Source organism: Xyrauchen texanus, chromosome 49 (genome assembly GCF_025860055.1).
Source record: "Xyrauchen texanus isolate HMW12.3.18 chromosome 49, RBS_HiC_50CHRs, whole genome shotgun sequence".
Classification (NCBI taxonomy): domain Eukaryota; kingdom Metazoa; phylum Chordata; class Actinopteri; order Cypriniformes; family Catostomidae; genus Xyrauchen; species Xyrauchen texanus.
In genome coordinates this window covers 22,468,895-22,496,281 of record NC_068324.1, presented here as the reverse complement: position 1 = coordinate 22,496,281, position 27,387 = coordinate 22,468,895, and the positions used below count along the sequence as shown (strand labels likewise).

At 42.3% G+C, this 27,387-nt stretch overlaps 1 protein-coding gene and 1 long non-coding RNA gene across 3 annotated transcripts in view; one reads left to right on the top strand and one right to left on the bottom strand.

The window, feature by feature from the left end:
• The first annotated feature begins 2,387 nt into the window (after positions 1–2,387).
• LOC127640691 (uncharacterized) overlaps positions 2,388–27,387 on the top strand; it is a 31,778-nt gene continuing 6,778 nt past the window's right edge. The window contains exons 1-3 of the long non-coding RNA XR_007970109.1: positions 2,388–2,502; positions 3,442–3,539; positions 24,232–24,369. This is a non-coding gene — a long non-coding RNA (uncharacterized LOC127640691). The remainder of the gene's footprint in view (positions 2,503–3,441; positions 3,540–24,231; positions 24,370–27,387) is intronic.
• Positions 5,664–27,387, bottom strand: part of spire2 (spire-type actin nucleation factor 2) — an 84,257-nt gene continuing 62,533 nt past the window's right edge. For both annotated transcript variants that reach the window (XM_052123383.1, XM_052123385.1), the window contains 9 exons: positions 24,205–24,328; positions 23,149–23,315; positions 22,149–22,368; positions 11,465–11,592; positions 10,736–10,873; positions 10,575–10,642; positions 10,455–10,482; positions 9,781–9,872; positions 5,664–6,462 (listed from right to left, as the gene is read on the bottom strand). In XM_052123383.1, coding sequence (XP_051979343.1) covers positions 6,165–6,462; positions 9,781–9,872; positions 10,455–10,482; positions 10,575–10,642; positions 10,736–10,873; positions 11,465–11,592; positions 22,149–22,368; positions 23,149–23,315; positions 24,205–24,328 — 1,263 coding nt within the window. In that variant the 3' untranslated portion in view covers positions 5,664–6,164. The remainder of the gene's footprint in view (positions 6,463–9,780; positions 9,873–10,454; positions 10,483–10,574; positions 10,643–10,735; positions 10,874–11,464; positions 11,593–22,148; positions 22,369–23,148; positions 23,316–24,204; positions 24,329–27,387) is intronic.

Below are 27,387 nucleotides of genomic sequence, written 5' to 3'. Positions count from 1 at the left end.
TGGCATAAGGGCATTTTCCCGGCGGGTCAACGCACTTTGGGGCCGATCATGGGTGGACTGGCCAGCGGGAGAACCGAGCGGACCAGTGGTGCGTCCGCAAAACATGCTGAATGGGCCACGATAAGCAAAAATAAGCCACCGCATTATGCAGAACAGACCACAAAACGGCGCAGCGATATGCAGAAACGGCGCCTCTCAACAACATTTGGATCTCACTGGCCATTTTTGGCCATTTGCCATGTCAAATCCCGGGCCGATTTCTCTTCCCAGTCCAGCCCTGGAGACACTTAATGTCCAATTTACACTACATCATTTTTGGCCCGATTTTCACTCGCTGACAGTTTTGTGGAGATCACGGACAAAAGCCTGAAATCATATCGGAGCTCGCAATGTATGAATTATCGAAGACACGATCTGAGAGAAGCACAGACGTGTCCCCGATGTCAGTGAGATATCTAGAATGTTAAAAGTCTGGACCTGTCAGCGATCCCAAATTGTGCAATATGAAATGTGTTTTGACTGAATACGGGGCACGGGAAGTTTCAGTGGGTGGAGTCCTGATGTTCATGCAACGTACAAAACATTATTCTCATTGGACCGAAGAAATGGAGGAAAGATTCACGGAACATTGGCAGGAGTTGATGTTTTCTCTGAACTGTAGCACAACCAGGTGGAGAAAGAGAAGAGTTGGAGAGAAATTGCCAATTCTCTTGGACAGTCAGTTAAGCAAATAGGTAGATTTTTCAGTAGGAGGTACTTTTTCATATTGTAGCCAATAAAATATAGGATTAAAAACATACACATCATATTCTGAAATGCATAACATATGATCATGCATTTTTTTCGTATCTTGTATCACTTCTCACGTGTACTCTGTTATGAAACGTAATTTGGAGTCCAGGCAGAGTTGTCGGGATTCGTCAATAGTGAAATATTTTGTAATGTGTTCACCCCTGTCAGCGATTCCTCATGTATTTTGAAAACACTATAACTTCCACGACAAGACAGACAGTTGTGTAATATGAACGGTACCACAATCCGATGTCTTTGAAAGTTGTGTAGTGTGTAGTAGGGATAACCCTACTTATGAAACCAAATGATGGTCACTATCTTTTATTATCATTATCATATAATCAGTTTGAATTAAAGATATAATAATCTCTTTATCAGTGTTATCTCTGTTAAATGTTTGCTTAGATCAATGTAACACAGATTTACTGACTCTAAATAATGTTGATTCACAAATATGTTTACTGTTCTCATTCTCTAAAAAGTGTTACTTATACTCTAGATGGGTCATAATAATAAATAAAGCCTATACTTGTCCTATAAACAGATGCACAGGTAGCTGTAATAACCTGCCGGGCATTATTGCCTGCCGCATCTCTAATAGGGCCTTCAGCCCAGCTGCGGGGTCATCAGCCGGGAACCACTTGTCTTAATGTTTCGCCCTATTAATCAGGGGCTGTGTGCTAGGTAGGATGCATCCTTTGAAGGCTTCAGTATACCGAGTATCCTCCTTTAAACAAGAAGAGAAGAGAACAAAGTCCCTTTAGAAGGAAATGTACGAGGTACATTTTAGGAGAGTTATAATGGATGTAAAGAGAAAAGGAAATAGATTTTACAGTTGTACTTTTAGTCTAATACTTTATTTTAATAATATATGAATACAATTATACATACATTCTGCACCCATCTACTGAGGTACTTGGGAATTAACATTCCTTCTGTACATCATATTTACGGGCAAATTGGCGTCATTATTTTTAGACATCTCCGTTTAAGCAAAGAATTGTGGGTTGTGAGTGCCCACAAAGGATACGCCTTATGCATCCTCCGAAAGAAGGGTGCTTTCAAAGGCTGTATTCGAAGTGTTCTACTCACTTTTGTGTAACGAGACAGCCTTGATAACGTATGCAGGCGACAAATGCGACCTCCGGAGGATGCAGCCTTGCAAACGATACACAGCCAGGGACGTCTCCCTGCCACCCCCTGCAGCTGTTCACTGAATCCCCTCCAATGCCTCTCATCCTTGTCTTCCCATCCAGACATCTTCATGTTGCGCTTTCTGCAACACCTTTTGCTTGAGAGTAGAGCATTCTCTACGGTTAAGGTATATCTTGCAGCAATATCGGCATGTTATGTTTGGTTTGACTCTGGAACAGCTGTCAACACCCTCTGGTGTGTAAGTCCATGAATGGTGTGCAGAGCATAGTTCGAATTACAGGGGGTACTGGGGGGTACTATACCCCCCAATGAAGATCCAGTACCCCCCAAAGGGACAGAAATTTCAGTTTTGGGGGGGTCAGATAATTTTTCTGATATTGTGAAAAAATATATTTACGGTTACAATACAAGTCAACTCCTATTTTCACTGTAGGAACATTTTAATGTAAAGCGATTTCAGACACCCCTATTGTGGACTGTACCATTTTTAACCACCGTGGCGGCTAGAAGCAATGGAGATAGAGAACGGTTTGCTGCTGACGTGCATGGATAAATGTAAGTTGCTAGCTGACATCTAGCTTGTTGATTTTACAATAGGGCTGTCAACGAATATTCTAAATTCGAATATATATTCGAATAGTTTTAAAAAAACAGAAATTCGAAGGTGAAAATTAATATTCGAATGTGGAAAAAAAACGCGCCCGCGGTAGCAGATGTGCGGCTGTCTGCTTTGCGAGTGGGCGTGCTGCCTGAGGGGTCTTTGTTGTCACATTTCTCGGAATTGTGTGCCTCATTTTATTTAACGTTAAACAGAAACATGACTAAAATGTAAGGCTACTGTACTGACTGAATAGATGTTGCATGAATAAGGTAGGTTAGATACAGCAGTTTCATGCACTGCAGGCTTCCACTGGTTTGATTATTTACCGTTTCATGTCAAGGAAAAGTTCCATGTTTACCACAGCACAGCTCGCTCGGAGCGTTCAATGTCGGTTCTATATACTGTAAAACTTCAATTAATGTTAATAATTTGTTTTAATCACTGAATGAAGCTTGCTATATTTGGGACAAGAGTCGCGACCTTATATTGCTTGCACAAAACTCTTGATCAGCACTCAACATTTGTTTATTGTTGTTGTTCTTTTAAACCGTTATGCGCAGAGAGCGTGAGGGCGAGAGAGAGAGAAAGAGTGCCTGCGCGTGCGAGCGAGAGTGAGGTCTTGGCCATTAGTTGATTTACTTGTTTTTGTGTAGGTAATACGTTGTCAAATATGTTTAAACTTAAATAAACTACCTATACAAATAGTTATGTCTCTTTGTATTAATTTGTCCTGTTATTGACGTAATGCGCGTCATTGACCAAATGCGCAACCAGATATTCGAATAGTTCGAATATATGTGTTTTTTAGAGGAATATTCGAATGTCATTTTTGAGCAATTTTGACAGCCCTATTTTACAACCTTCATTTATTAACGTGTTTTGTTCTTTCATAGCTCATGTCACGTCTTCATACATTGAATTACCGGCTACTTACCTGTAGGGATGGGACGATTACCGGTTTCACTATAAACCACTATAAAATGTACTGACGGTTAGTATTATCGTTTCAAATTTAATTCTTGTGTGTTACCGCTATGTAGTTCTTCTGTGGTAGTATGGTTTTTCATAGTATGCTCCTTAATCACATTAAAGATTGCTCAGGTTTCACATATCTTCAAGTAATTGTGTTGATTTGACACTGACTACCATAGACTATAATGGAAAATTGGTTTCTGTTTACACAGTATATGAGAGGGTTGAGTCTTACCTCCAGGTCTTATGAAATCTAAAAATAAACCAAATCAATATTTCATGAAATAGGCAATAGGCTTCTTGTAAAGGTATTACTTTTACTAGTAATTAGAATGGTATTTCAGTGCACTTAACTTCTAACTTTTGGGAGTTGATCAAAACAGTTCTCTTTTGGATATATAATAACAATGAGATATTCTGTAGCCTACTGATTATCAGTTTGTCGCATGTTTAGACCTTGTATGTGTGTTGCACAACACATGTTGCACTTGGCGATCACGGTGGGGATTGATATGGTAGTGGACCATGATGGTCATAGAAGAAGTGAAGGAGCAGTACCCCCCAATTATGGTGGGGTAATTCGCACTCTGGTGCAGAGGTTACATCCAGTCTCAAAACCGCTGATTCCGCTGTGGGATCTATCCGATCTATACTCTATCAGAGTCCAGGACATTTGTGCTGCGGCGAGCTGGACGTCACCTCACACATTTGTGAGATTTTACAGACTGGATGTTACCGAGCCTTCGCTGACTCACACGGTCCTTAGCCAGAATAGGTCTGATACTGATGTATAAGCACACATATATATAGGCTCAATTTTAATAGAGGTTTAAAGTATCTCATTCATAAATTTTCCCTGTTGGCAATATAGTTTGGAGCTTGGGACAGCCAATCTGCAATCTTGGAGTTGTCCACACACTGCAGTTACTTCAGGTAGAGTGAACGCTGGTGTGTTTTTTCTGCCGCTGCTCTCTGGGTTCTTTTCAATGTTTTTAGATGCTTTTGTTTTAGTGGCTTTTTGTATGAGCAATCTCAGGAAATCAAGTTTTATGCTTCTCTTTTATGGACAATGTTATGGACTATTGACTTTATAGTTTGTTTGAAATCTACGCTACACCATGCGTCTGACTGGATTACCTCAAAGGAAATTAACACCGCTGCACTCACTTATGGTCTTTGCCGAGACTGCTACGTGCAGTCTTAAATAGGCTGCTTGATTCCCTGTCCATGTCGACGTCCAGTGGGGCTGGAGCATTTGGACTTTGAATTTGAGTTGTGTTGATGGATTAATTGAGGATGTTCTGCCTTCTGTTGCCCATCTTGGCCAATTTTTTGGGGCCAATCATTGGTCAGTTTTGATTATCAAATGTAAATTTATTTCATGGCAAGACACAGATGTCCCCAATGGCCCTCATTAGTACACATTTAATATCGAACAAGTCTTTTATTCTGAATGACTTTTTTATATCAGGAACTTTGGACTTTTTATTCATTACTGAGTCCTGGCTGAATCCTGGTGAACAAATGGCCCCGGGGGATCTAACACTGCCAGGCTGTGACTTTTTTAATTCCCCACGGACTTCAGGGTGAGGAGGTGGTGCTGTCACTGTATTTAGAAACTCTTTTAAATGCAGACCCCTACCAAGCCCAGTAATGAGATTGTTAATGAAGTGGCGCAAAATGCAGGTTGCTCATTTCCTGAGAAATAGATCCTACATTTGCTGTTTGGAAACTCTACCAGCAGGTGGTAGTAAAGTTCAAGTCCAAACTCTGAAAATATAGTGGAACGTCAAATTATTTCACTGACAATCACATTTTATGAGATTTGTGTTAAATTATTTATAGGTCATGGTTTATTTTTCAAATATTTTTCAGGGGTGCTTAATTCACTCCAAAAATGTAACAAAAATTGAAATGGTTTAAAAAAATAAAAATAGGCTTCATTTTTTGTTCAAAATATAATTTCTTACTTTTGAAAAATAAACTGGAAAAAAATTGTACCTCTATAGTCTTTAATAACATAACCTATATTCACCGTATGTATAAAACACATATGGCCCATGTGTGTATATTCCGTGATGCTACTATAGAAGAGGAACAAACACATATTGGACAGATGGTTGTTTTTTCAATATTTGTTTTATTGCAAGCTTGCAGTCCTTATAAATAACAGTGAATTTAACATTAGCTTCTTGAGCTGTACATCAAAATGCCCTTCATTTTTCTATTGGGAATAAGATACTTTCAGCTCCATTCTGACCTGAACTTTCATAGATCAGCTAATCTCAGATGTAATTCCATGACACACAGGTGCTAAATACTTTCAGTCCCTAAGGATAAAAATACATTTGCTATTAGATATGAGAGATAAGCATTTCTTGATGTATAAGGATGTATCTAAAGCATGGACAGTCTTCAGTTATTATATAATTTATTATAATTTTAAAGTTAATATAAAGAAATAGATGCAAAAAGATTGTCTTTTTTTTACCACAAGCCTTTAAACATTGCCATCATTTACTCTAACTATTTTATTTGCAGGGGAAATTTACTAGCTGGAGGCATGTGGAGTTTGTGTAACATTTTCTAACAAAAATCATCCCATGTGGAGTAAACTCATGGATTCAGAAATCAATCAGTACATTCATTTGAACATTCTATTGAAAGTGTGCGGCTGTGAAATGTTGTGGGGTTGTGGTGTGTTGTGGGGTTCTGATGTGTTGTGTGGTTGTGATGTGTTCTGAGATTGTGGGTATTTTGAAGAGGTCCGTTTATCTCGTTTTGGTGTGTTGTTGATGATGTCCAGACTCCTGCGACTAGAGGAAATGACATCAGCCACAAACTTGGTGCAGTCTGAGCACACGTCTCTCAGATTGCAGCCTGCAGCATATAGGTGAGGAAACTCAACCTCTACTGAGTGTCTGGACAGAGAATGCAAAGATCTGCAGAAACATGGACAGACAGCAAATGTTAAATATAGACATTCCATTTTTTTTGGTCTATTGTCTAATGTTGTAATCTTATAACAATCAGATAGACACACATAACCGGTTAGAAGTTTAAACACTGAAACTCAATCTTAATTATTACTATTTTTTGTCAGGACTTCAGCCTAAGATGCTCTCTTCTGTTCTGTATGTGTGTGTGAGCACATGGCTTTCATTTTCAGGTGGCATGTGTTCTCCCAAATCTGCCTTTTTCTCCACCTCCTGCTTAAGCCACCCAGCAGGTGTGGTATCAGGCCTCGGGTATATGCTTATTGAACCTGTCTTGAACATATCTCCTCTTGCACTCCTATACTGCAATGGGGTCCAGAGCCAGAGATACTTCCACCTCAGTCGCTCACAAGCGACTGCTACATACTTATTTTGCCTCCATGTGGTCCAATTGGGCATTTCAGAGATACCTCTTCTGGCCAGATCTAGCTCCCGCTCTCACCAGGGTCCAGAGCCAGAGATACTTCCACCTCAGTCGCTCATAAGCGACTGCTACATACTTATTTTGGCTCCATGTGGTCCAATTGGGCATTTCAGGGATAACTCTTCTGGCCAGATCTAGCTCCCGCTCTCACCAGGGCCGGGACAGAGAAGCATGAGTTAAAAAAGACAGTCTCAGCCAACTGCAGGGTAAATGGCAATTTAAGTGTAACACTTACCCTTTTGGCAATTTGGAGGCCTACATGGATTCTCCATCACACTCCAGAATTTCCAAAAGACCGACAAGCGAGAGGGCATGACATCTGCACTATTTCCTAACTGCTTAGTCTCTGCTCAACCTCTGCCCGCATTCTCCACCACTGTGGCAGGGTGAGCAAGAGACAGAGACAGTGGTTGTGGCATCAGGCCTCAGAGAGGAATTTTTTTTAAATAGTAGTGAACAGAAACATTGAAAAGGGGAATACATAAAAAGGGGAGTCTAGTGTCCTTGTGGTACTTTGGGGCTCAATGTAGTTTGGGAAGTGACGAGAGGGGTTTGATCAAGATAAAAGGGCCGGGGTCTGGCGGCCGCTCCCATTCCCCTCCTAGTTAGGGGTGACAGCTTCTCTGAAGTGGATCGGCTTCACAAAGCCACGATGAGCGATAGGCACTGGGATTCCATACCAACTCTGTTCCTGGATCTGCAAGCACACCAAAGTGCACGCATGGGGAAGAGATCTGTCTCTTGATGGGAAGCGCACTGTTTCAGTCTCAGCTGTGCCTCATTCCATCACATATCTAACCAGCTCCACTGGTTTCTGGTTAAATGTTTTCCTTGTTATGTATGTTATTTATATCCATACTGTTTTTTCTGTTCTTTGACAGATTGTTTAAGTGTCATACCTGTGCCTTACTTGTCTGGTCCTGAGAGTTATTAGGGATCATTTGGTGTTTGGAGTCAATTGCTGCCCATGTATCAGACTTCATCACTAAGATTCAGCAGCTCCAACAAGCTCAAGCCCCACCCCCCCATGCGCATCTTAAAGTCCCACCTAAGCCTGTCCCACCCATTCATCAAACAGAGGAACCTTGCCTTCAGGTATTTGAACACCAGCCGCCCACCATCTCCTTGTACTCCAAAATTCCTTAAGTCACAATGCTGCTGACTGGCTGAGGGGGCCAGCAGTGTGGGAGACCAACTCTTGCTTTTATAACACCTATACAGTATTTTATCACTCAATTCATGGGACAGAGGCGACCCAACCACTTCTCCTTATCTGACAGGGATGGGGATGCATCTCGGATTATGCCATTGAGTTATTCACCCTCACCATCTCTAATGGATGGATCAGGACATTCCTGAACCATCTCCACCCACATATGAGCCAATGAATCAGTAAAGAACGGAGGTATCACAGAATCAGTTCAAAGTCTAAGCTCTATTGTGGTAAACCGGGCCAATTGTCCTGTCCTGCAATAGGAATTGCTTGTCAGCAGACTGGAGAGTACTGGTAAGCGTTACTCACATTAACAAAACCCCTGTTTTCCATACCCTGCTGTCTGCTACTCTGTTGTGTGGACTTTAACTACACCCCTGTCACTTCTTATTGACTCTGATGAAAACTTTATCAATGTCTCTCTGGCCAGTCAGTGTGGTCTGCCTGATCTTCAGTCTCCACTGGTTGCCAATGCACTTAATGATCAAAGAATCACCAGCAGAGTCTTTACCTGTCTGGAAACCACAGAATGGAGATATTTTTTTGTCTGTTTGACTCTCCTTAGTTTTCTGTGATCCTATGGCAACAATACTTTATGTGTAATCTACATATAAACTGATCTGAATATTCTGTTGAAAGGGGTCGTGACATACTCTTTTTTTATTGTATTATTTTGTCTGTGGTTCACTTATAATTTTAGTATAGTTTATTTGCACCATAATTCACTAAATCATTATTTTTTTAAAATATGATCATTATCCACCCTGCCTTTGGCCCATGTCTGAAATTCTCTGTTTTGGGCTCTCTTGCTGTTTAAGAATTCAATGTTGGGCCTGGGTAGCTCAGCGAGTATTGACGTTGACTACTATCCCTGGAGTCATGAGTTCGAATCCAGGGCATGCTGAGTGAATCCAGCCAGGTCTCCTAATCAACCAAATTGGCCCGGTTGCTAGGGAGGGTAGAGTCACATGGGGTAACCCCCTTGTGGTCATGATTAGAGGTTCTCGCTCTCAATGGGGGCGTGGTAAAATGTGCGTGGATTGCGGGGAGAAGCATGAGCCTCCACGTGCTTTTCCCTTCTCAGGACGAGGCCAGGGTCCCATATGTCCAAACATTCATCTATCACAGTCAACATATTGTAATTGTAGGTGAACATTTGCTGCCCTGCTTCAATCAGGCTAACAGATTATGATGATGGCTGACTGGCAACGGACCAAGTCTGCTCATTACCTCTGCTCATTGCTCATTACTGTCAGGACTCCTACATAACATGCTCTGTTCTTTGTGGGAGCACCCTTTGTCTAAAGTACAGTTCTACATGCTCCTGCTGTTTTCTCAACCAATATGGTTGCATCCTAGGATGCTTTTTAAACAGTATTGAAGGAGTTCCAATGTGCACCAGCTGTTGGCTGCTTGTATTTCAATATCTGGGCATACTAATACATTTAAAATGAATAAATAAATATATTAGAAGTTTTGTTTTGTTAAAACGTTCATTTTAAGTCACAATTTATATTTATCTTCAGAACTATTTTATGCATAAGTCTTTAGATCAAAGGTAAGATAATGAGAAACATAAATTAATTCAAGTGTGTCCAAAACTTGGACTGGTAGTGCATGAACTTACTTGTAGACTTCACTCTTGTGACTCTTCACACTGCTGTGAAATCCCACAGTGTACACTGGAATGTGTGCCATCTTTTTGTAGGGAACCTTCATCTGGTTAAGAGACAAACATTTTCTCATTGAGTTTGTTGTGGATGAGCGCATTGCTTTATATTTTAAAATAACAGTGTGTAGCAAGAAATAGCTGAGAAAAAACTGTATAGTAAAACAATTTTAAACCAAGAAGCCCCAAAAGAATCAAATTGCAGTCACATTGTCATGTAGAGAGCACTACCTCAGGATATGTGCATGGTCAAGGTTTCAAATAGTAACATCTTTATGACATGGCTGACACCTAACATTAAAACATTTATCAATTATTTAAAAAATATCTGCAAGAAGAGAGTATTACGAACGTGGGGTGTAGAGTTAAAGTGCTCCATTGTCCAAAAAAGCTAAATATCAGATAGAGAGTCTTCCTGATGAAGGCCCTCACCGAAATGTATAGGGGAACTTCTTAACTTTTTTTGTATACAGTCATTTGACAATAAAAGCATTTGAATGTGCCTAGATTGGCATGGGTATTTAGCTTTTTAGACTATTTGCCAGTTATCTGCAATGATAAAATTACAGTTCTTAAATAATAAACATGTTTAAACTGCTGCATCATGAGATGGAAATGAGATGGAAAAGTACCTTTGCACTACAAGAGCTGCAGACAGACCTAAAAGAGAAAGACTCACATTTACTTTATGTTCAGAACAGTGAATCAGCCAATGCAAATTTCAGATGATATTTTTGACAAAAAACAGAGACCTTTTACAAAGCAGGCACGTGGAGGGCCACGAAAAGAGTGGAAACTTTACTTGACAACAGCAGCATATCTGAGAAACACAAACAGACTTTTAACACTGCATCATTGGGCTGATGTACTGTAGATCATATTATGTATCCATGAATCATATGGACGCTCACACCTTTCCCCGTTTCAGGTGATTATAAAGTTCTTTGTTCTGCATATATTTCTCCATCTCTGCCTTCACAAGTATGCGGCGCACGTTGATTACCTCATCCACCGTTAAAGCCAGACTGGCCACTGGATGACTGAACTCCTCCTTTACGTGACGGCATGAAGAAATATACGTGTTCAGATTTTTATTGAATAAGTTAAAGAGGTCACACAGTAAATAATATCATGTCACTTTTTAGAAGTTTCTTTTCACATTTTTAGGGTTTTCTGCACCAAATATACAGCACTCCACTCCACTTAGACACAGGTTGTATGTGTTTTGTCAGGGCCAGTATAGATTTGAAATGCTCCATCCTTCAATAGCAACCTCTTTGCAAAGCAGTGTTTCACTGGAACAAATTCATAAACCATTAAGTGTTGAGTTGAACTCACACTGTTAAGATCAGATGAAAACTTGAAACATAAACTTCAGCCACTCTTTTCAAAAGTCTTTTCAAATTCTTTTTAGAAGGATATGCAGAGTGTTATTTTTGAGGAGTTAAGAGTGAGCTGTTTTTGCAGCTTAGTTTCAATAAATACTCTTTTTGGACTGGAGAGGAAGTTTTGAGCTCTTAAAGTAATAATGTTTTCATAGTACATGAAGCTCTTTTATCTCAAATTATCAAGGACAGATTGGTTCCTTATTGTATGACCCATGTAATGTAAATAATACGGGAAAGAACAGCAATCCACTAACCATCCACTGGCGTCTGGAGTGTGTGTGAGATGATGAGGCACTTCCTGCACCATCAGTGCATTTATCATCTGAACTGAGAGAGTGACAGTATGACAGAGGGGGCTTCCTGTCAAACACAGGAAATGAGGCTGGACACAGTGGAGGAGAGAGAGAGAGAGAGAGAGAGAGAGAGAGAGAGAGAGAGAGAGAGAGAGACTTCACCATCATTGAAGAACATCAAGCACATACATTTTTTGTTTTATATATATAGAAAACAATTAATTAATTCCAATTTAGATCTTGTTTTGTTTTACTAACAGACTTACATAAGTTTAATTGGAGCTCAACTGATCTAAACAAGTTCCCTTTAGTGTTGATACAGGTACCTGTATTTTTCATTCAGCGTTCATTTCAAAATAGTCTTACGACAACTTGTTATAATTTGTACGAGATTGTCACGTTGCTGTGTTGTCTGCCCTACGTTCTCTGTTTCACCCATCACGTTTATGTCATGTTTCCGTGTTGTCTGCTCCGTGTTTTCCGTTTCACCCGTCACCGATCCTGTTCCATGTCACGTTTTCCCTGTTGTCCGCCCTGAGTCTCACTGTCCGTGTGTAAAACTTCAATTCCCACAATTCCTGGCCTCTCTCACTGCCTGCACTATTCATTGTTCTCACCTGTGTCTCGTTTAGTCTTCATTGTCCTTGTGTATTTAAACCCTGTTTATTCCTCCATTCCCTTGTTGGTTGTTGAATGTTCATGTTCGCACTGCACATGTATGTTGACGGTTCATGTTCGCGTATGCTTCTTGTTCCTGGTTCATGTTCCCGGATGTCAGTTTATTCGTTCAAGGTTTCTCTGCCCTTCGTGTATGTTTTGATGTTATCTCGTGTTTTAGTTTCTCGTGTTTTAGTTTCTCGTATGTTTTGATGTTATCTCGTGTTTTAGTTCCTTTTTCCCCTCGTGGATCTTTATTTTGTTCCTGTGTTTGTCCGATAATCATTGCTTGTAAATAAAGTACCGCAGTTGGATCCGCACCTCCCGTCTGCCTTGTCCTCACTTCGAAACAGAGATGGCATAATGGTTAGATATTACGACTTGGCTCATACAAAAAGGTACAACTTTTACGTAGACCAATCAAACAAAATTTCAAATCAATACAATAAAGGCATAACATTTTAGCTAGCCTCCTATACAACACTTTATTTTCATAAAGGAAATGTCAGTGAACAAATTTGGTTTCTCATGTCAAATTTATTAATGCAATAGAATTTAAGACGTATGTCAATAACCTGTAATACGCTTCACTTGTCTCATTCCAAACCTGATGTTGTCTTTCTTCCAAGGTTCAAAAGTTATTTTCCTATTAAAAGCATGGTTATTTTTTTGGTTTGGAGGAGGGGTTAACTGGGGAAAATCATAATAACATTTGTTGGTTCATTAATTTCACTAGTGGTGTCAAAACGTAAATTTTGTATGAGCCAACTTTGAGTATGAGTACAATTTCTTATGATTTTGCTATATTGTATAAATTATAACGACTTGAGACTGGGTTGACTCATTCAGACGGTTTGTTTTAGTCATCACTCAATAGAGTTCACAAAAGTACTTGCACATAATTTTACTTGTCCTCTCTTTTATCTTTTTTTTTTTTTTAAAGCAAAATAAATATTAAATACTGGTGTTTACACTAGGTTTTTCCTTTTTTTATTAGTTGTATTTAGTGTTCATATCTTTTGATGTCGTCACCCTAATTGAGATCTTTGTTGATTTTGTGATTTTGGTGCCAGAAAAATATTATAAGATCTCATATTTATCTAAAAGATACTAGCCCCAGGGCAGTTAGCTTTTATTCCACTTTTCATTTTATTAAAACACTTGAAAGATTAGTTTTCAATCAGATCTCTCACAGAACAAGCTGCTAGATGACAATCAGTGAAGCTTCAAAAGTGGACATTCAACCTAGACTGCCCTGCTATCTGCACAGAGTCTCTGAGGCAGGCGAGAGCTGGATCTAGATCATCCATGCTTATTTTACTGGACCTATCTGCAGATGTTTACGCAGTCAACCATCAGATCCTCCTGTCCACACTCTCTAATCTGTGCATCACTGGAACTGTGCTTGGTTGGTTCAAGTCCTATCTCTCAGGTAGGTCTTTCAAGGTAGCTTGGAGAAGTGAGGTGTCCAAGTCACATCAGCTACTTACTGGGGTACCTCAGGGCTTGGTGCTTGGAACACTTCTTCCTCTCTATAAACAACATCACTGGGACCCATCATTCAAGCACATTGGTTCTCTTACCACTGCTATGCCAGTGACACACAGCTCTACTAGTCTTTCCAGCCCAATGTCCCCATGGTGACGGCTCAAATCTCTTGACAGACATCTCAGCCTGGATGAAGGATCACCACCAGCCATCTTGACAAAAACTGAGCTCCTCATTATTCCAGCCAACCCAGCTGTTGAGCACATCACAACCACTGGTTCACCAAAACCTTCCAAAATTGTCAGAAATCGAAGGGTAACCATTGACAACCAACTAAATTTCACTGACCACATCTCGAAGACAGCACGAACATGTAGATTTACACTCTACAAAATTAGGAAGATAAGACCCTTCCTCTCTGAGCATGCCACACAACTCCTTTTTCAGTCACTTGTCATATCTAGACTGGACTACTGTAATGTTCTCATGGACAGCCTTCCTGCATGTGCAATTAGGCCTCTGTAAATGATCCAGAATGCAGCAGCACGTCTGGTCTTTGATGAACCAAAGAGAGCGCATGTTACATGTCCCTCCTTGTCTCTCTACATTGGCTGTCGGTTGCTGCACGTATCAAGTTCAGGGCTCTGATGCTGACATACAGAACAGTCACTGGATCTGCTCCAGCTTACCTAAGATTATTCCTGCAGAGCTACATTCCCATCAGAAGCCAGCAGTCAGCTAATGAATGGCATTTTGTTTTACCAACACAAAGAGTAACCAAATCACTTTCCCGGACTATCGGCTTCACTGTACCTCGGTGGTGGAACAACCTTCCCAACTTCATTCGTGAAGCAGATTACCCCTCTGTCTTCAAAAAATAGCTAAAGACACATCTTTTCCATGAGCACTTGACCATACACTCATAGAAAATACTAATACTTATATGTTTATTTATTATTCTTGTTGCACTCTAACATGTCTTTGATTGCTTTGTAAGTTGCTTTGGATAAAAGTGTCTGCTAAAAGAATAAATGTAAATCTGTCCGAGTAGGCTTTTCCCTTGAATGCAGTTAAGGGTCAAATACCACTGTTGCACTTAGACCTGTTTCCACCTGGTATTAAGATAAGTCTCTGGTGACAACTTCTGTTTCTGGGTCAAATACCATTATTGCACTTAGACCCTGTTTACACCTGTGTGGCAGGGTGGAGTGCGGGGCCGGGTTGTGATTATACACACCCGGTCCCTTCTCCGGCTAATTAAGCCTCCGAGAGGGATAAAGGCCGATGACAGATGGTGGTGCGACGAGAGAGAGATAGTTTACGAACATGTCCGTCATGTATGTAACATACTTCAATGGGAAGGAGGAGGCGAGAACCGGCTTGACGATATAAATAATATTTTAATTAATAACTTAAACAAAAGACAAACACACACACACACACACACACGACGGACATGTCCGTAAACTATCTCTCTCTCGTCGGTTGTGTATAATCACAACCCGGCCCTGCCCTCCGCCCTGCCACAATCTGGTATTAAGTGACATCTTAATGACAACTTGTGGTCAGAGAAAGATTCTGATTTCAAGATGACATTCATCAATCACTACGTCAGTGTGTTACTGCATGATAATAAACCCCCAAAATGTCATAAAAGAAAAAGAAAGCACAAATTAAAATGGCTTGCTATTAGTCTCAGATGCAATTGAGTTATTTTGGTGGAGTACCTGTATTAGGGTGCTTCAGATGTTTGTGCTTCTCAACTGTGTCCCTGCATGTTGATATTAGACACACTTAAGAAGACCTGTGAAGTGGGAGCCTAGGTAGCTCAGCAAAAAAAGACACTGATTACCACACCTGGAGTCACAATTTCGAATCCAGGAAGTGCTGAGTGAATCCAGTCAGGTGTCCTTAGCAACTTAGGGGAATCATACATCTGTCCATTCAGGTTTTGCACTGAGGAGCTGAGAGTATGGTTCGACCATAGCAGTGGCACGGTTCAGTGTCGTGGCCAGGGGGACACAATGTCTAATTTTCTCCATCAGGGAATAGAGGTTACAAAATAACCTAGATGTTCCCTGTCTGTCGCACACTTCGACGTTGTGTCAAGTGAAGCGGCACTAGAGGTCCGTATTCAATCACACCATGCGCTGAACCATGTACGTGCACTGAACCATGTACGTGCACTGCTGATGCAGGTGCTGGCAGGCAGTTGCTTGGGAGGAAGAAAGTCTAGGGAGCATGACTCTAGTGGTTCTCCTGGGGAAAAGAGTGCACGTGATCACCTCAGTGGAGGGGAAGGGCGCTAGGTGCAAATGGAACACCCGGTCAGATGTTCCACGTTGCCAAGTTCTACGTGCTCGGACCTGAGAGAAAATGGGATGAGACCGACCCAACCCTGAGATTGTAGAATCTTGTTAAGGTATTGGGTGTTGCCCAGCCCGCTGCTCTGCATATGTCTGCTAGGGAGGTGCCATTGGCCAGTGCCCACGAGGATGCCACACTTCTTGTCTAGTGTGCACGAACCCGTAAGGGGGTGGGCACGGCCTGGGTGTGATTGGCCAATGGGATGGCATCAACAACCCAGTGGGAAAGCCTCTGTTTGGAGACAGCGTTCTCTTTCTGCTGTCCACCAAAGCAGACAAAGAGCTGCTCAGAATATCTAAAGCTCTGCGTGTGGTCCACATAGGCACGCAAAGCATGCACCGGACGCAGCAACGAATAGGCTGGGTCTGCCTCCTCCTGAGGCAGCGCTTGCAGGTTCACTACCTGGTCCTTGATGGGTTTCGTATGAACCTTGGGCAGGTGTCGAACTCCAGGCAGGTGTCGCTGACAGAGAACACTTGCAGGTGTCCAACCCTCTTGATGGAATCGAGCGCGATCAGGAGGGCCGTCTTCAAGGAGAGGGCTTTGAGCTTGACTAATTCTACTGGCTCAAAGGGGGGTCTCTGAAGACCTGAAAGGACCACGGAGATATCCCATGAGGGGAACGGGCATGGCCTGGGAGGATTCAGGATTCAGCCTCCGGGCACCTCTAAGGAACCTGATAATCAGATCATCCTTCCCTAGGGACTTACCGTCCACTGCATCGTGGTGAGCCGATATGGCGGCTACAGCCTCCCCTCCACCCTCTCTTGCAGAAACGAGAGCACTGACACCACTGTGCATCTCTGCGGGTTTTCAGATCGGGAAGAACACCAATTTGACTAAGCGCCACTTTAGGGCATAAAGTTGCCTGGTAGAGGGAGCTCTGGCTTGGTTGATCGTGTGTACAACAGCAGGTGGTAGGCCACTTAGATCTTCCAAATCCCGTCATGGGGCCAGACGTGGAGGTTCCTGAAGTCTGGACGCGAATGCCAGGGGGTGCCCCGAAGGTCATTCCTCAGGGGAATTCTCCAGGGAGGTGCTGTCGCGAGGAGCGTGAGATCCGAGAACCAAGTCTGTGTGGGCCAGTAGGAGGCCACAAGAGTGACTTGTTCCTCGTCCTCCCTGACCTTGCACAGCACCTGCATATTTGCATAGCCCCCAGGGCCAGCTGTGTGCCAGCACGTCTGTCCCAAAGGGAGCATCCACTAGGGAGTACCAGAGCAGGCAATGGGAGGTCTCTTGGGAAGCGAACAGATCTATCTGTGCTTTGCCGAACTGCACCCAAATCAGCTGGACTGCCTGGGGGTGGAGCCTCTACTCTCCGCTGAGTGTACCTTGTCGCAACAGCATGTCCGCTGCGGTGTTGAGGTTGCCCAGGATGTGAGTGGCGTGTAGTGGCCTGAGTCGTTTCAGGGTTCTTCTTACCAGCTCTGGAGCAAACGTCTCGTTCCCTGGGTCGTCCATCTCAGGAATGCTTGGGAGCCTTCCGGGTCCTTGAGGACGTTCGGGAGATGTGGGACATGCGCTTCCTGCGGGGCATTCGACGCTGGGAGAGCATCTTTACAAAGACGCGTCCTGAAAAGGATGTTCAACGCCAGCCGTGTATTTGCTCTTTTAGATAAAAATAAACTCTGAAGAAATCTGAATGGACAGACACGTGATTCCTTCCTTTTATACCCGTATATCCGGGGGAGGGACACGCAAATTCTGTCTGCCAATTTCTCATTGGCCTTTTCTCAAGTTCAGAGGTAACCGAGGCCTTCAAAGAAGTCCCCTAGTGTCACTTCCCTCGACACAACGTCGAAGTGAGCGACAGATGGGGAACATGATATTTAGTTAAATTATAAATATTATCTCAGTAATGAGCTCCAATAAATGTAAATTAGGGCTAGGAAATGTTATTTCTAAGTTCATTTCTGCGAGTAATCATTTTAGTTTAACACGTTAGAAAAAATTTACACAATCAGTGCAGTATCCTTTATTCTTGTTTTGAGAATTTAAACTTAAGCAAATTCAAATCATATCCCTTTATTGCCACTCAACCATATACACATGTGCAACAGTGGGTGAAAGTCTTGGGTGCGGTTCCAAGCAACATACCATGTAATCAGTGGAAATATATATGAAGTGTTGTGTTGACATTCAGCTATCGGTTGATAGTCAGTTGCCAGTTGGTTATTAAGAGAAATATAAGATATGAGTCCAGTTTGAGGCTAATAAAGTGCGTTGCTGATATATGTATTGTGAGCGATCAAGAGTTCAAAAGTCTGATTGATTGGGGGAAGAAGCTGTCATGAAGTCAGCTGGTGTGGTCCTGATGCTGCGATACTGCCTGCCTGATGGTAGCCATGAGAGCAGCCCATGGCTCGGGTGGCTGGAGTCTCTGATGATCCACCAAGCTTTTTTCACACATTGCCTGGTATAGATGTCCTGGAGGGAGGGAAGCTCACCTTCGATGATGTGTCTTGCAGTTCGCACCAACCTTTGCTGGGCTTTGCGGTTTAGGGTGGTGCTGTTGCCATACCAGGCAGTGACGCAGCCAGTGAGGATGCTCTCTACAGTGCTGGTGTGAGGATGTGGTGGTTCATTCCAAACTTCCTCAGCTATCTCAGGAAGAAGAGGTGCTGGAAAGCCTTCTTTCACAATGGCCTCAGTGTGGATGGACCATGCGAGGAACTTGAAGCTGCTGACTCTCTCCACCGGTGCTCCATTGATGGTGATAGGGCTATGTTCTCTCTCTTTTCTCCTGAAGTCGACCACAAGTTCCTCTGTCTTACAGATGTTGAGGGAGAGGTTGTGCTCCTGACACCAGCGTGTCAAGAGCGTGCACCTCCTCTCTCCTCATCATCGTGTACAGGAAATACAGGAGTGCAGGGCTTTAGTGTTGACAGTCAGTGATGAGGAGATGTTGCTGCCCATTCTAACCACCTGTTGTCAGCTTGACAGGAAGTCCAGGATCCAGCAGCACAGCGAGTTGTTTAAGCCCAGAGCTTAAAGCTTCACATCAAGCTTGGAGGGCACTATGGTGTTGAATGCTGAGCTGTAGCCTACAAACAGCATTCTCACATATGTGTTCCTTTTTTCCAGGTGGGAGAGAGCAGTGTGCAGTGTAGATGCAATGGCATTATCAGTGGAGCAGTTGTTGTGGCAAGCAAACTGCAGTGAGTCCAGTGAGGCAGGCAGCACAGAGCAGATGTAATCTCTGATTAGCCTCTCAAAGCATTTGCTGATGATGGGGGTCAGAGCAACAGGACGCCAGTCATTTAAGCATGTGATTTTGGATTGCTTTGCTAAAGGCACAAATTAAATTCAGCATTCAATATGTTTTATATCTGTATGTATAATGTCTAATAATGCATTGGCAATGTATTCTTAAGTTTCTCTTTCCAATAAAATTTTATATGAATTGAATCTGCCCATTTGATCCTATTATTAAACAAAGTCCACTGGAAAATGCCAGAAGATTTTGCCCAAACACTGATTTTATGGCATGTAAACATTTACATGTCTCACAGATTAATACCTGTAAAAAATATAAACTATGTTTTTATGCCACAAATGATGACTAACCAATTTCTTGAAAGTATTTTGAGACAAAGTATAAAGTATATATTGATAATTAATTTGTTATGTTTTTCATAATGTATCATGTACCATCATTTAATTGTGATTAATCACAATTAATCACAGAAAACTGCAATTAATTAGTTATAAAAAATTATCGATTCACAGCCCTAATTTAAATACATACGATATGAAGCTTTGCAGAGTGACCAAGCACTCCTGTCGCATTGTGTGAGGCTTCTGTGTGCAAAATATTTGAAGTATATTTACAGCCAGTGATTGTGAAGCACTTTACAAGTGAGGAATATAACAACACAAACGATTCATGCTAAGCACAAACAAACACCAATGAAGTTAGGGAGAATCTGTTACTCAGGTTTTAAAGCAATACACAGGACGATGAATCATCACTGAGAACACTACACAATACAGATTTCTTTTTATAAATTATTATAATTTTTTGTCATGCATGAGCTTACACATGAGTAAAGTACCATATTATTCTGAAAAAAAAAAAGAAAAAGTTTCCTGCACTGCAGTGGAAGTGAAGCAAAACGCAGACCATGCATTGAGTCAGATGACCCGGCTTGTTACAGTCACCCTAACGTGCCTTGATGAGCAGTGTTGGGGGTAATGTGATCAAAGTAATGCACATTATGTAATCAGATTACTTTTTAGAGTAACAAGTAAAGTAACTTTAGGTAAGGTAATATTTTTTTATTTTAGACCATAATATGCATGGTCTTTTAGATATCTTTATTTATTTTTTAAATAAAGCAAACTCTACTGTTCCTGTATTGCAAGAAATCAGGAATAAAAGTGTGCAAACTTAGGGAAGGAGATGTATTTCTAAAGAGTGTGAGGCCAGACACTATTTAGCAGAGAGAGAAAAGTCACTTCTATTTAAATTAATGGGAAAAATTGTAACGACCAACCAAGAAGCTCTAGCACAGTCAATGGATGTAGAAAGGAAGTCCCGTCTGGCAGGTAAAATATCCAATCTCCTTTTAGATACAGACATTGCCTGTCAATCAACTCGATAATGTGCATGCGCATTTTGTGTTTTAGTGTAATATGAGGTCAACAACATTTGGTTGAGTGAAACGCGGTTGATTCATGTGTTAATACACACTGCATTAAAAAATCAGTAAACATGTTTAGGCAGAGGGATTATAAGACTAGTCTTCCACTGACCATGACATGATACACAGGGTGAAATACTCGCTCAAGTCACTGACTTATGCAGCCGAACTGCTCCGTTTTACAGCTCCCCTTACCTGGAAGAATGGGATGAGAAAAGCTGAATCTGGATCAGTGACTCCTACCAACTTTCTACATGGTTTGTGTCATTAGAGAAAATGTCTTTGTTTCTAAATATATTCTACATTTTTGTTTTATAATAAACAAGTAGTTTTTCAAACCATTTTTATGACATTTTGGTAGCATTAAAAACTATTCCATTAAAGTTGTGGTTTTATCCTGAATTTAGAAAAACATCTTAAGTGGACTCTGACATTGTCAATGGGCACAGCACATGATGGCATACTGTATGATGCAGATTCAAGTGGTGGACTTTGCTGTTTAATGTAAGACAGCAGTTAGTCTTCATTACTCATATTCGCTGCCAAGTTGATGGAAAACAAATCATGCATAATCATGTTATTGATTATTATAAATATGACGGTAAACAAATGGATATTTAGAAAGTAGGTCTTTACATGTTTTAACGAGTGTTGTACAGTAGCTAGCATGACCTGTATTGTCTCTTGTATGCAATGCATGGTTTATTTGTATGGAAGGCATAGCAGAAGAGAAAGTGGCTGTGAGGAAAAAAGTAACGCAAAAGTAACATAATGCTTTATATTCCATAAAAAATTACTTTGTAATTAATTATGTTACTTTTTTAAGGAGTAACGCAATATTCTAACAAGTTACTTTTAAAAGAAACCTTACCCAACACTGTTGACGAGTGCTGTTCAATTTGCTGTTTTGACGTATTTCCTACTAAAACAGGAAGTGGGAGCTGGACATGTCAAATGATGAGTTATTGTTTCTGATTAAAGATTAAGAAGGAAAATAAAGTTTATAACATGCAGGGATAAATTGTTTAGACTAAAAACAGCAATATCCAATAAGACAAGAACAATTGTCCATTTTGAATTTATAGTGACTTTAAATCACAGTTCAACAGTCATAATTTGCACATTTTCTCCCCAACATTTTTTTTTTATCAACAATAACTACCCTTTTACTAATTTACAAATGTAAAAAGTATAAATTTTATATAATTTACATTAGATTTTATGAAAATAATATATTTATGTAAGTTTATTGGTGTGCGCGCGCTTGTGTGTGTGCTTGCGTGTGTGCGTCCGTGTACATATGTTTGTAGGTAAATTTTGAACTCTTCTACCATTTTACAGCTTTCTTGTCTTTACCTGAACCGGGTCAAATTCACCTGTGAGTTCGTCTTAGGTACTTCTTATGTGACATTTAACTTTTTTTTTAAAACTTCTATTGAGCAAATTTAAGGCAGATGAGGTCTTACAGGTTTTTGCCCAGGTCTGACCTTGGTATATATGTGGTGGTCCGACGCCTGTCAGTGTGTGGGATCGGGGTCTCTCTCCTCTAAAAGGACCAGCACTCATGGGATCAGGTGATTCTGACAGATATGGCATCACTTCCCCTCGCAGTTCATCCAGGTCGTGTTCTGAGAAGGAGCGATCTCTCTTCAGGGGTGTAGGAGAGCTCTCCACCCGCCTCATTTCACTGTCTGGAGATTCATCATCCTACACCAACAACATTTTTTTCACTTTCGATTAGTTGAAGTAAAAAAATACAATTAAGCCAGGAAGATCTACCGGACTGCAGTTCCAACAAACAATGTCTAATGTTCACACTAATGCCCACTATATATTGTATACTTACGTTGTCTTATGAATTACTATCTGACACATTTTGAAACGCAACTAGGCACAAAATAGAGATTGTGTAGCTAGAAGTGTTTGCATTAACATACTTTCATAGAGTAGGCCCATGTTTCAGCCTTAAAGGTCAACATGAAATCAAAACGTATCTACTTTCTTTATGCACATTATGCATGATTAAACAGTACACAATATTACAAAAATAGCTCGTCTTAGTAATCTTTCTTTAAAATGTAATAACTTGCTCCACCTTTGCAACAACATTTCTATTCAGCTGTGGGCGGAGAAATACATTTTAACCAATAGCCAAACAGCTATTTAGAATTATTTTCAGCTACTGTTGTAGGTTATGCAGACTTTCTAAAAATCTTTTCAAAGTCGAAATGCCTATTTTTACCATCCAATCAATTCCCAAATTCATTAAATCAAGCCTCTACCTATTGTATTATTATTATAATTTTTTGTATTGTTGAAAATTATTTTACACTGTAATATGGAAGTATTCGCATTACGGAAGTAAAATGTGTTGTGGATGCATTTTATGTGGACTTTAAGGACATTTAGTATAACTGGAATAAGATTTTCCTTCAAGGGTGAGCGTTTGGTGCAGTGCTCCCCAACACCATTGTGATATTAGCTCACCTCAAATATATTCATCTCTTCCATTTCTGCCAGCGTTGGAGCTTTCAGAAGAACACGTATGCGAGACGGTGGGCGGCAGCCTGCTTCTGTGACTGACAAGTCAATGCAGGAAGTTGATTTGACATCACACTGGCAGGTGTGTGCCAGACATGGTAAAGAGCCAAACGCTGAAAAGAGACAAAGTTGTGAGGACTCACTACTGTGAGAACTCTAACACATCACTGAACAGAACATAAATGCAATTCCAAACTGGTGTTGTAGCCGACAGGGTAAAGATGCTGTTAACTAAAAAGGTTGAAGCCTCAAACTCCAGAACAAGAACAAGCACATGAGCTATTAACATAGTTTCCTTGATCAAGACACATAGACCCCCTTTACACATGGCATGACCTGCATTTTTTATATCAGAATAGTATCCAGATAGTCCAAGTCCTCCTGGAAAGTTACATACTTATGACAGTGGACGTCGTAAATTGTGATTTTAGTGGAAGGAATGTACACATTTTGCTATTTCATATTTCTTTCTCTCTTTTTCACTTACTGACAAAGATAAGAAGCTTTTTTGTAGCACCAATGCAACAGATCCAATCACAGTTACCCACACAAATTGGAAAATGCTACTTGCATGGTGGTCACTGAACATTCTCAGATGTTTAGATAATTCTAAAAACATTAATGGATCATTCATTGCATTGACATTTTTTTGGAAGCTGCCAAATCAAATTATTAAAAAAACTAAATGAGCTTCTCATCTGAAACATGTATCTACACAGCACAGTTGAAACCCGGTTTCTCATGAGTGTTGCATGAGCCACATAGTGATTAGAAAACAGACCAGAAGAGAGACATGAGTGGGGATTTGAGGAGAAAGACGAGATATTTCAAGTAAATTCAAGTGAAACAATAGATGGGACATTAAATCAGATGACAAGATCACAAGACCACAGTGACTGTAGAGTACTTTACATTTTGATAGCATCAAAGACCATGCAAAACAGCACATTAATAATGGATGACTAAACTTCAAACTTCTTTTGTAGTAGTTGATTAACATACGTCTCTTTGGACTGGGTGTCTCCACAGGTCTCAGTTTATGATATCGTCTGATCTCAGCCAGAACCTGATCATGCAGTGACTGCTGCTGCTGAGGAGGAGGAGGAGGCAGACTGCGTTCAGACACCTGCAGATGGCAATACAAACTTACAATGCAGGAAAAGAACAGTAAAACATAACATTGACATGCTTTTTACAAACATGAAGGTTATTTGCTCAAAGTTCCCTCAAAAACAAACATGTCTAAAAGCAAACAATGTTGTTTACACACAGGATCTAAGGCCATTTTACAACAGCAAAGTAGCGGCTTTAGAGTAACGAATGCTAGGACACTGAAGAAAATCCTATAATATTTCCTAAATTTTAAAGTCAACAGCATTTCCAATCAGTTTTACATCTGCCGGGTTCAGATTCTTGCATTACTGTGGCGCAGGGCTGTACAACATTTTTGCTTGCATTTGCGATCAAAAATGCATGCTATGCAACAGCAATATTTAACCTATTCACACACGTGTGATAAATCTAATTTATGCCTACAAATAACATGTAAGGAGTCTAAAGTCTTTTCTATTGTTAAATCTTGTGCGCACAAATTAAGCAGGAATCTGCGGATACGCTGCAGGAATAGCAAGCTATAGAGTCGCGCATTACAGCCTGCACAAAAAAGACACCTGCAGAAACGTCTAGGTTACGGATGTAACCTCCGTTCCCTGATGGAGGGAACGAGACGTTGTGTCGGAGAAGCGACACTAGGGGTCTCTCTTGAGCACCGAATATAACTCTGATCTATGAAAAAAGGCCAATGAGAAGTTGGCAGTCAGTATTTACATACCCCGCCCCCGGACATACGGGTATAAAGGCGAAGCAAATACTAGAGTTCAATCCGGATTTTTCTGAGGAGCCGGAAATGGTTCTGGCCACTACAGCGGTTCGGCTCAGCGACGTGGCAGGGAAGACACAACGTCTCGTTCCCTCCATCAGGGAATGGAGGTTACATCTGTAACCTAGACGTTCCCCTTCTGTCGCGCTCTCCACGTTGTGTCGGAGAAGCGACACTAGGGGTCCAATTTAAATCCGCCATGCACTGAGCCGTGTACGTGTTCTGCTGACACAGGAGCAGGCAGGTACTTCTTACGTGCCAAATGACCGGCTGTGTCAGACTGCACGTACCCTTCCCCAAAGCCCCAAAAAAGTCATCGGAATCCTTCTGGTTACCCTAGTCAGGGAAACAAGGCAACGCTTGCTAACCTGGGAACGGGCCAAGCCTGGCTGGGCCTCTTTTCTCTCTATGTTTCTCGCATAGAGCAATAGACAGCCGGGGCCCTTACACGCACTGAGGGAAGGGGGTCTTACCCAATTTCCTATTCTTTCAGGGGGAAAAGACCCTGCGGAGACCACCCCTACCAAGCTGGGGAGGTAAGGTGGTGAATACATCACATGTGTTTTTAGGCGACACGTTGAAGTGGCGCGGTGGTAGATCCAGCCTCAGCGAGGGGGGAGTTGCTACACACGGCGACCGGGGGGCAGCCGAAACTGCTCGTAAGGGGACCGTATCGCGGAAAATACACACAGGGGGAGTCCGCATAGGAGTCCTCACACTGTGGAGCACCTATTCCAGTACAGGGTAGATTTGATTACCCGCAGTGGATTGGGTCGGCAAGTTCCTCCGGGATAGGGAGGAATCGGCCAGGGATATGAGTTGAATGAAATCTCCTGGGAAAAAAAGACGCACAGTTTTACCTCAAGCGAGGGAAAGGGCGCTATATGCAAGCGATTCACCCAGCCAGCCCATCAGCGTTTTACTGAGTTCTACTGGCTCGGACCTGAGAAAACACGGGATGAAACTGACTCAACCCTGAGATTGTAGTATCTCGTAAAGGTGTTGGGTGTCGCCCAACCCGCTGCTCTACAAATGTAGAGGGCTGTAGAAACCCTTCTTCATTTCGGTTGGAGGGACAGGCTCTATCGCGTCTTTGAGTAGAAGAGTAGCGATCTCCGCGCGCAGGAGTTTGGCATGTTGGCCCCCGCGAAGGGGGGCGGGGCCTGGCAAACTGAATTGCGTAACCGAGTCAGATGGTCCAGGCCAGCCAGCGAGACAGGTTGGGAAGTGAGAGCCACGCATCCAATCTCCGTGCTAGGGGCGCCAAAGGGACGAGTATTATTGACGTACCCGGCGGGGCTTCGCAGCGGGGCGGAGCAGGTAGTACGCCCTCGGGAGGCGAGGACGCGTCCCAGGGCTCTGGTGCTGAGAAAAGACTCGAAGCAGTTACCTTGCTCCGCACATCCAGCAGGGGGCGGGTTAGTGACTGAGGAGGAGGTCCTGTAATGGCGTCCTCTGGACTCGTCAGAACTGGCCGGCCGGGGAACAGTCGTGGGGCTGAAGGCGGATCTGGGGCCGCGTCCAGCATGCCGGGACTGTTGAGGCCTGGCGGCAGAGTGCCGTGAGAACAGCATTTGCAGGCCAGGTGACCCAGAGACAAAAAAGGAAATAGCTCTATTATTGAGAATGTGAGCAAATAAAATTAATTCAACAAAAGATTCTCCTCCCGGCCCCCCACCGGGGAACAGAGTGGTCTTACCAGCCCCGGAGCTAACGTCTCAGTCTCTGGGTCTCAGGAGCGCCTGGGGTCCTCGAGGGGGTCCGTGAGATGAGAGGGCATCCATCTTCTGCGGGGAGCTCGACGCTGGGGCTGAGAGCTGGGCCCAAGTTTGTTGAGGCGGAGCACTGCTTTTCTTTCTTTCTTGAAAGCCGTAGGAGGACGTCCTCGGCGAGCAGACAGGGCATGGCCCCTGGTGGCAGGTTTGCGGCAGGGCAGGATGTGTGAAATGGCCTCCGTCTGTTTCTTCACCACTGAGGACTGCTGGGTGGCGTCGTCAGGTGGTGTCGCCGAATGGACGGAGCTGGGAGACGGGAGCGTTTGAGAAAGCATGCTTTGTCTACCTCCTCTACTGCGACCAGGTCCAGTCCATGTATTGCGTTTCCGGACCACGAGGGTGGCCATCGCCTGTTCGAGTGCAGTTCCTGAAGTGGCTTTCTCTCATGACAAAAGAAAGCCCCGACCGCAATGCTGCCACAGCTATGTTCTCGCACTGAGAACATAACCTATTGGAGAGAAATAGCTCATCCCGAGCTCGGACGGAAGCCAGCAAGCGTACCGGGAAGGCGGGAGGTTCGCGGGGATTTAC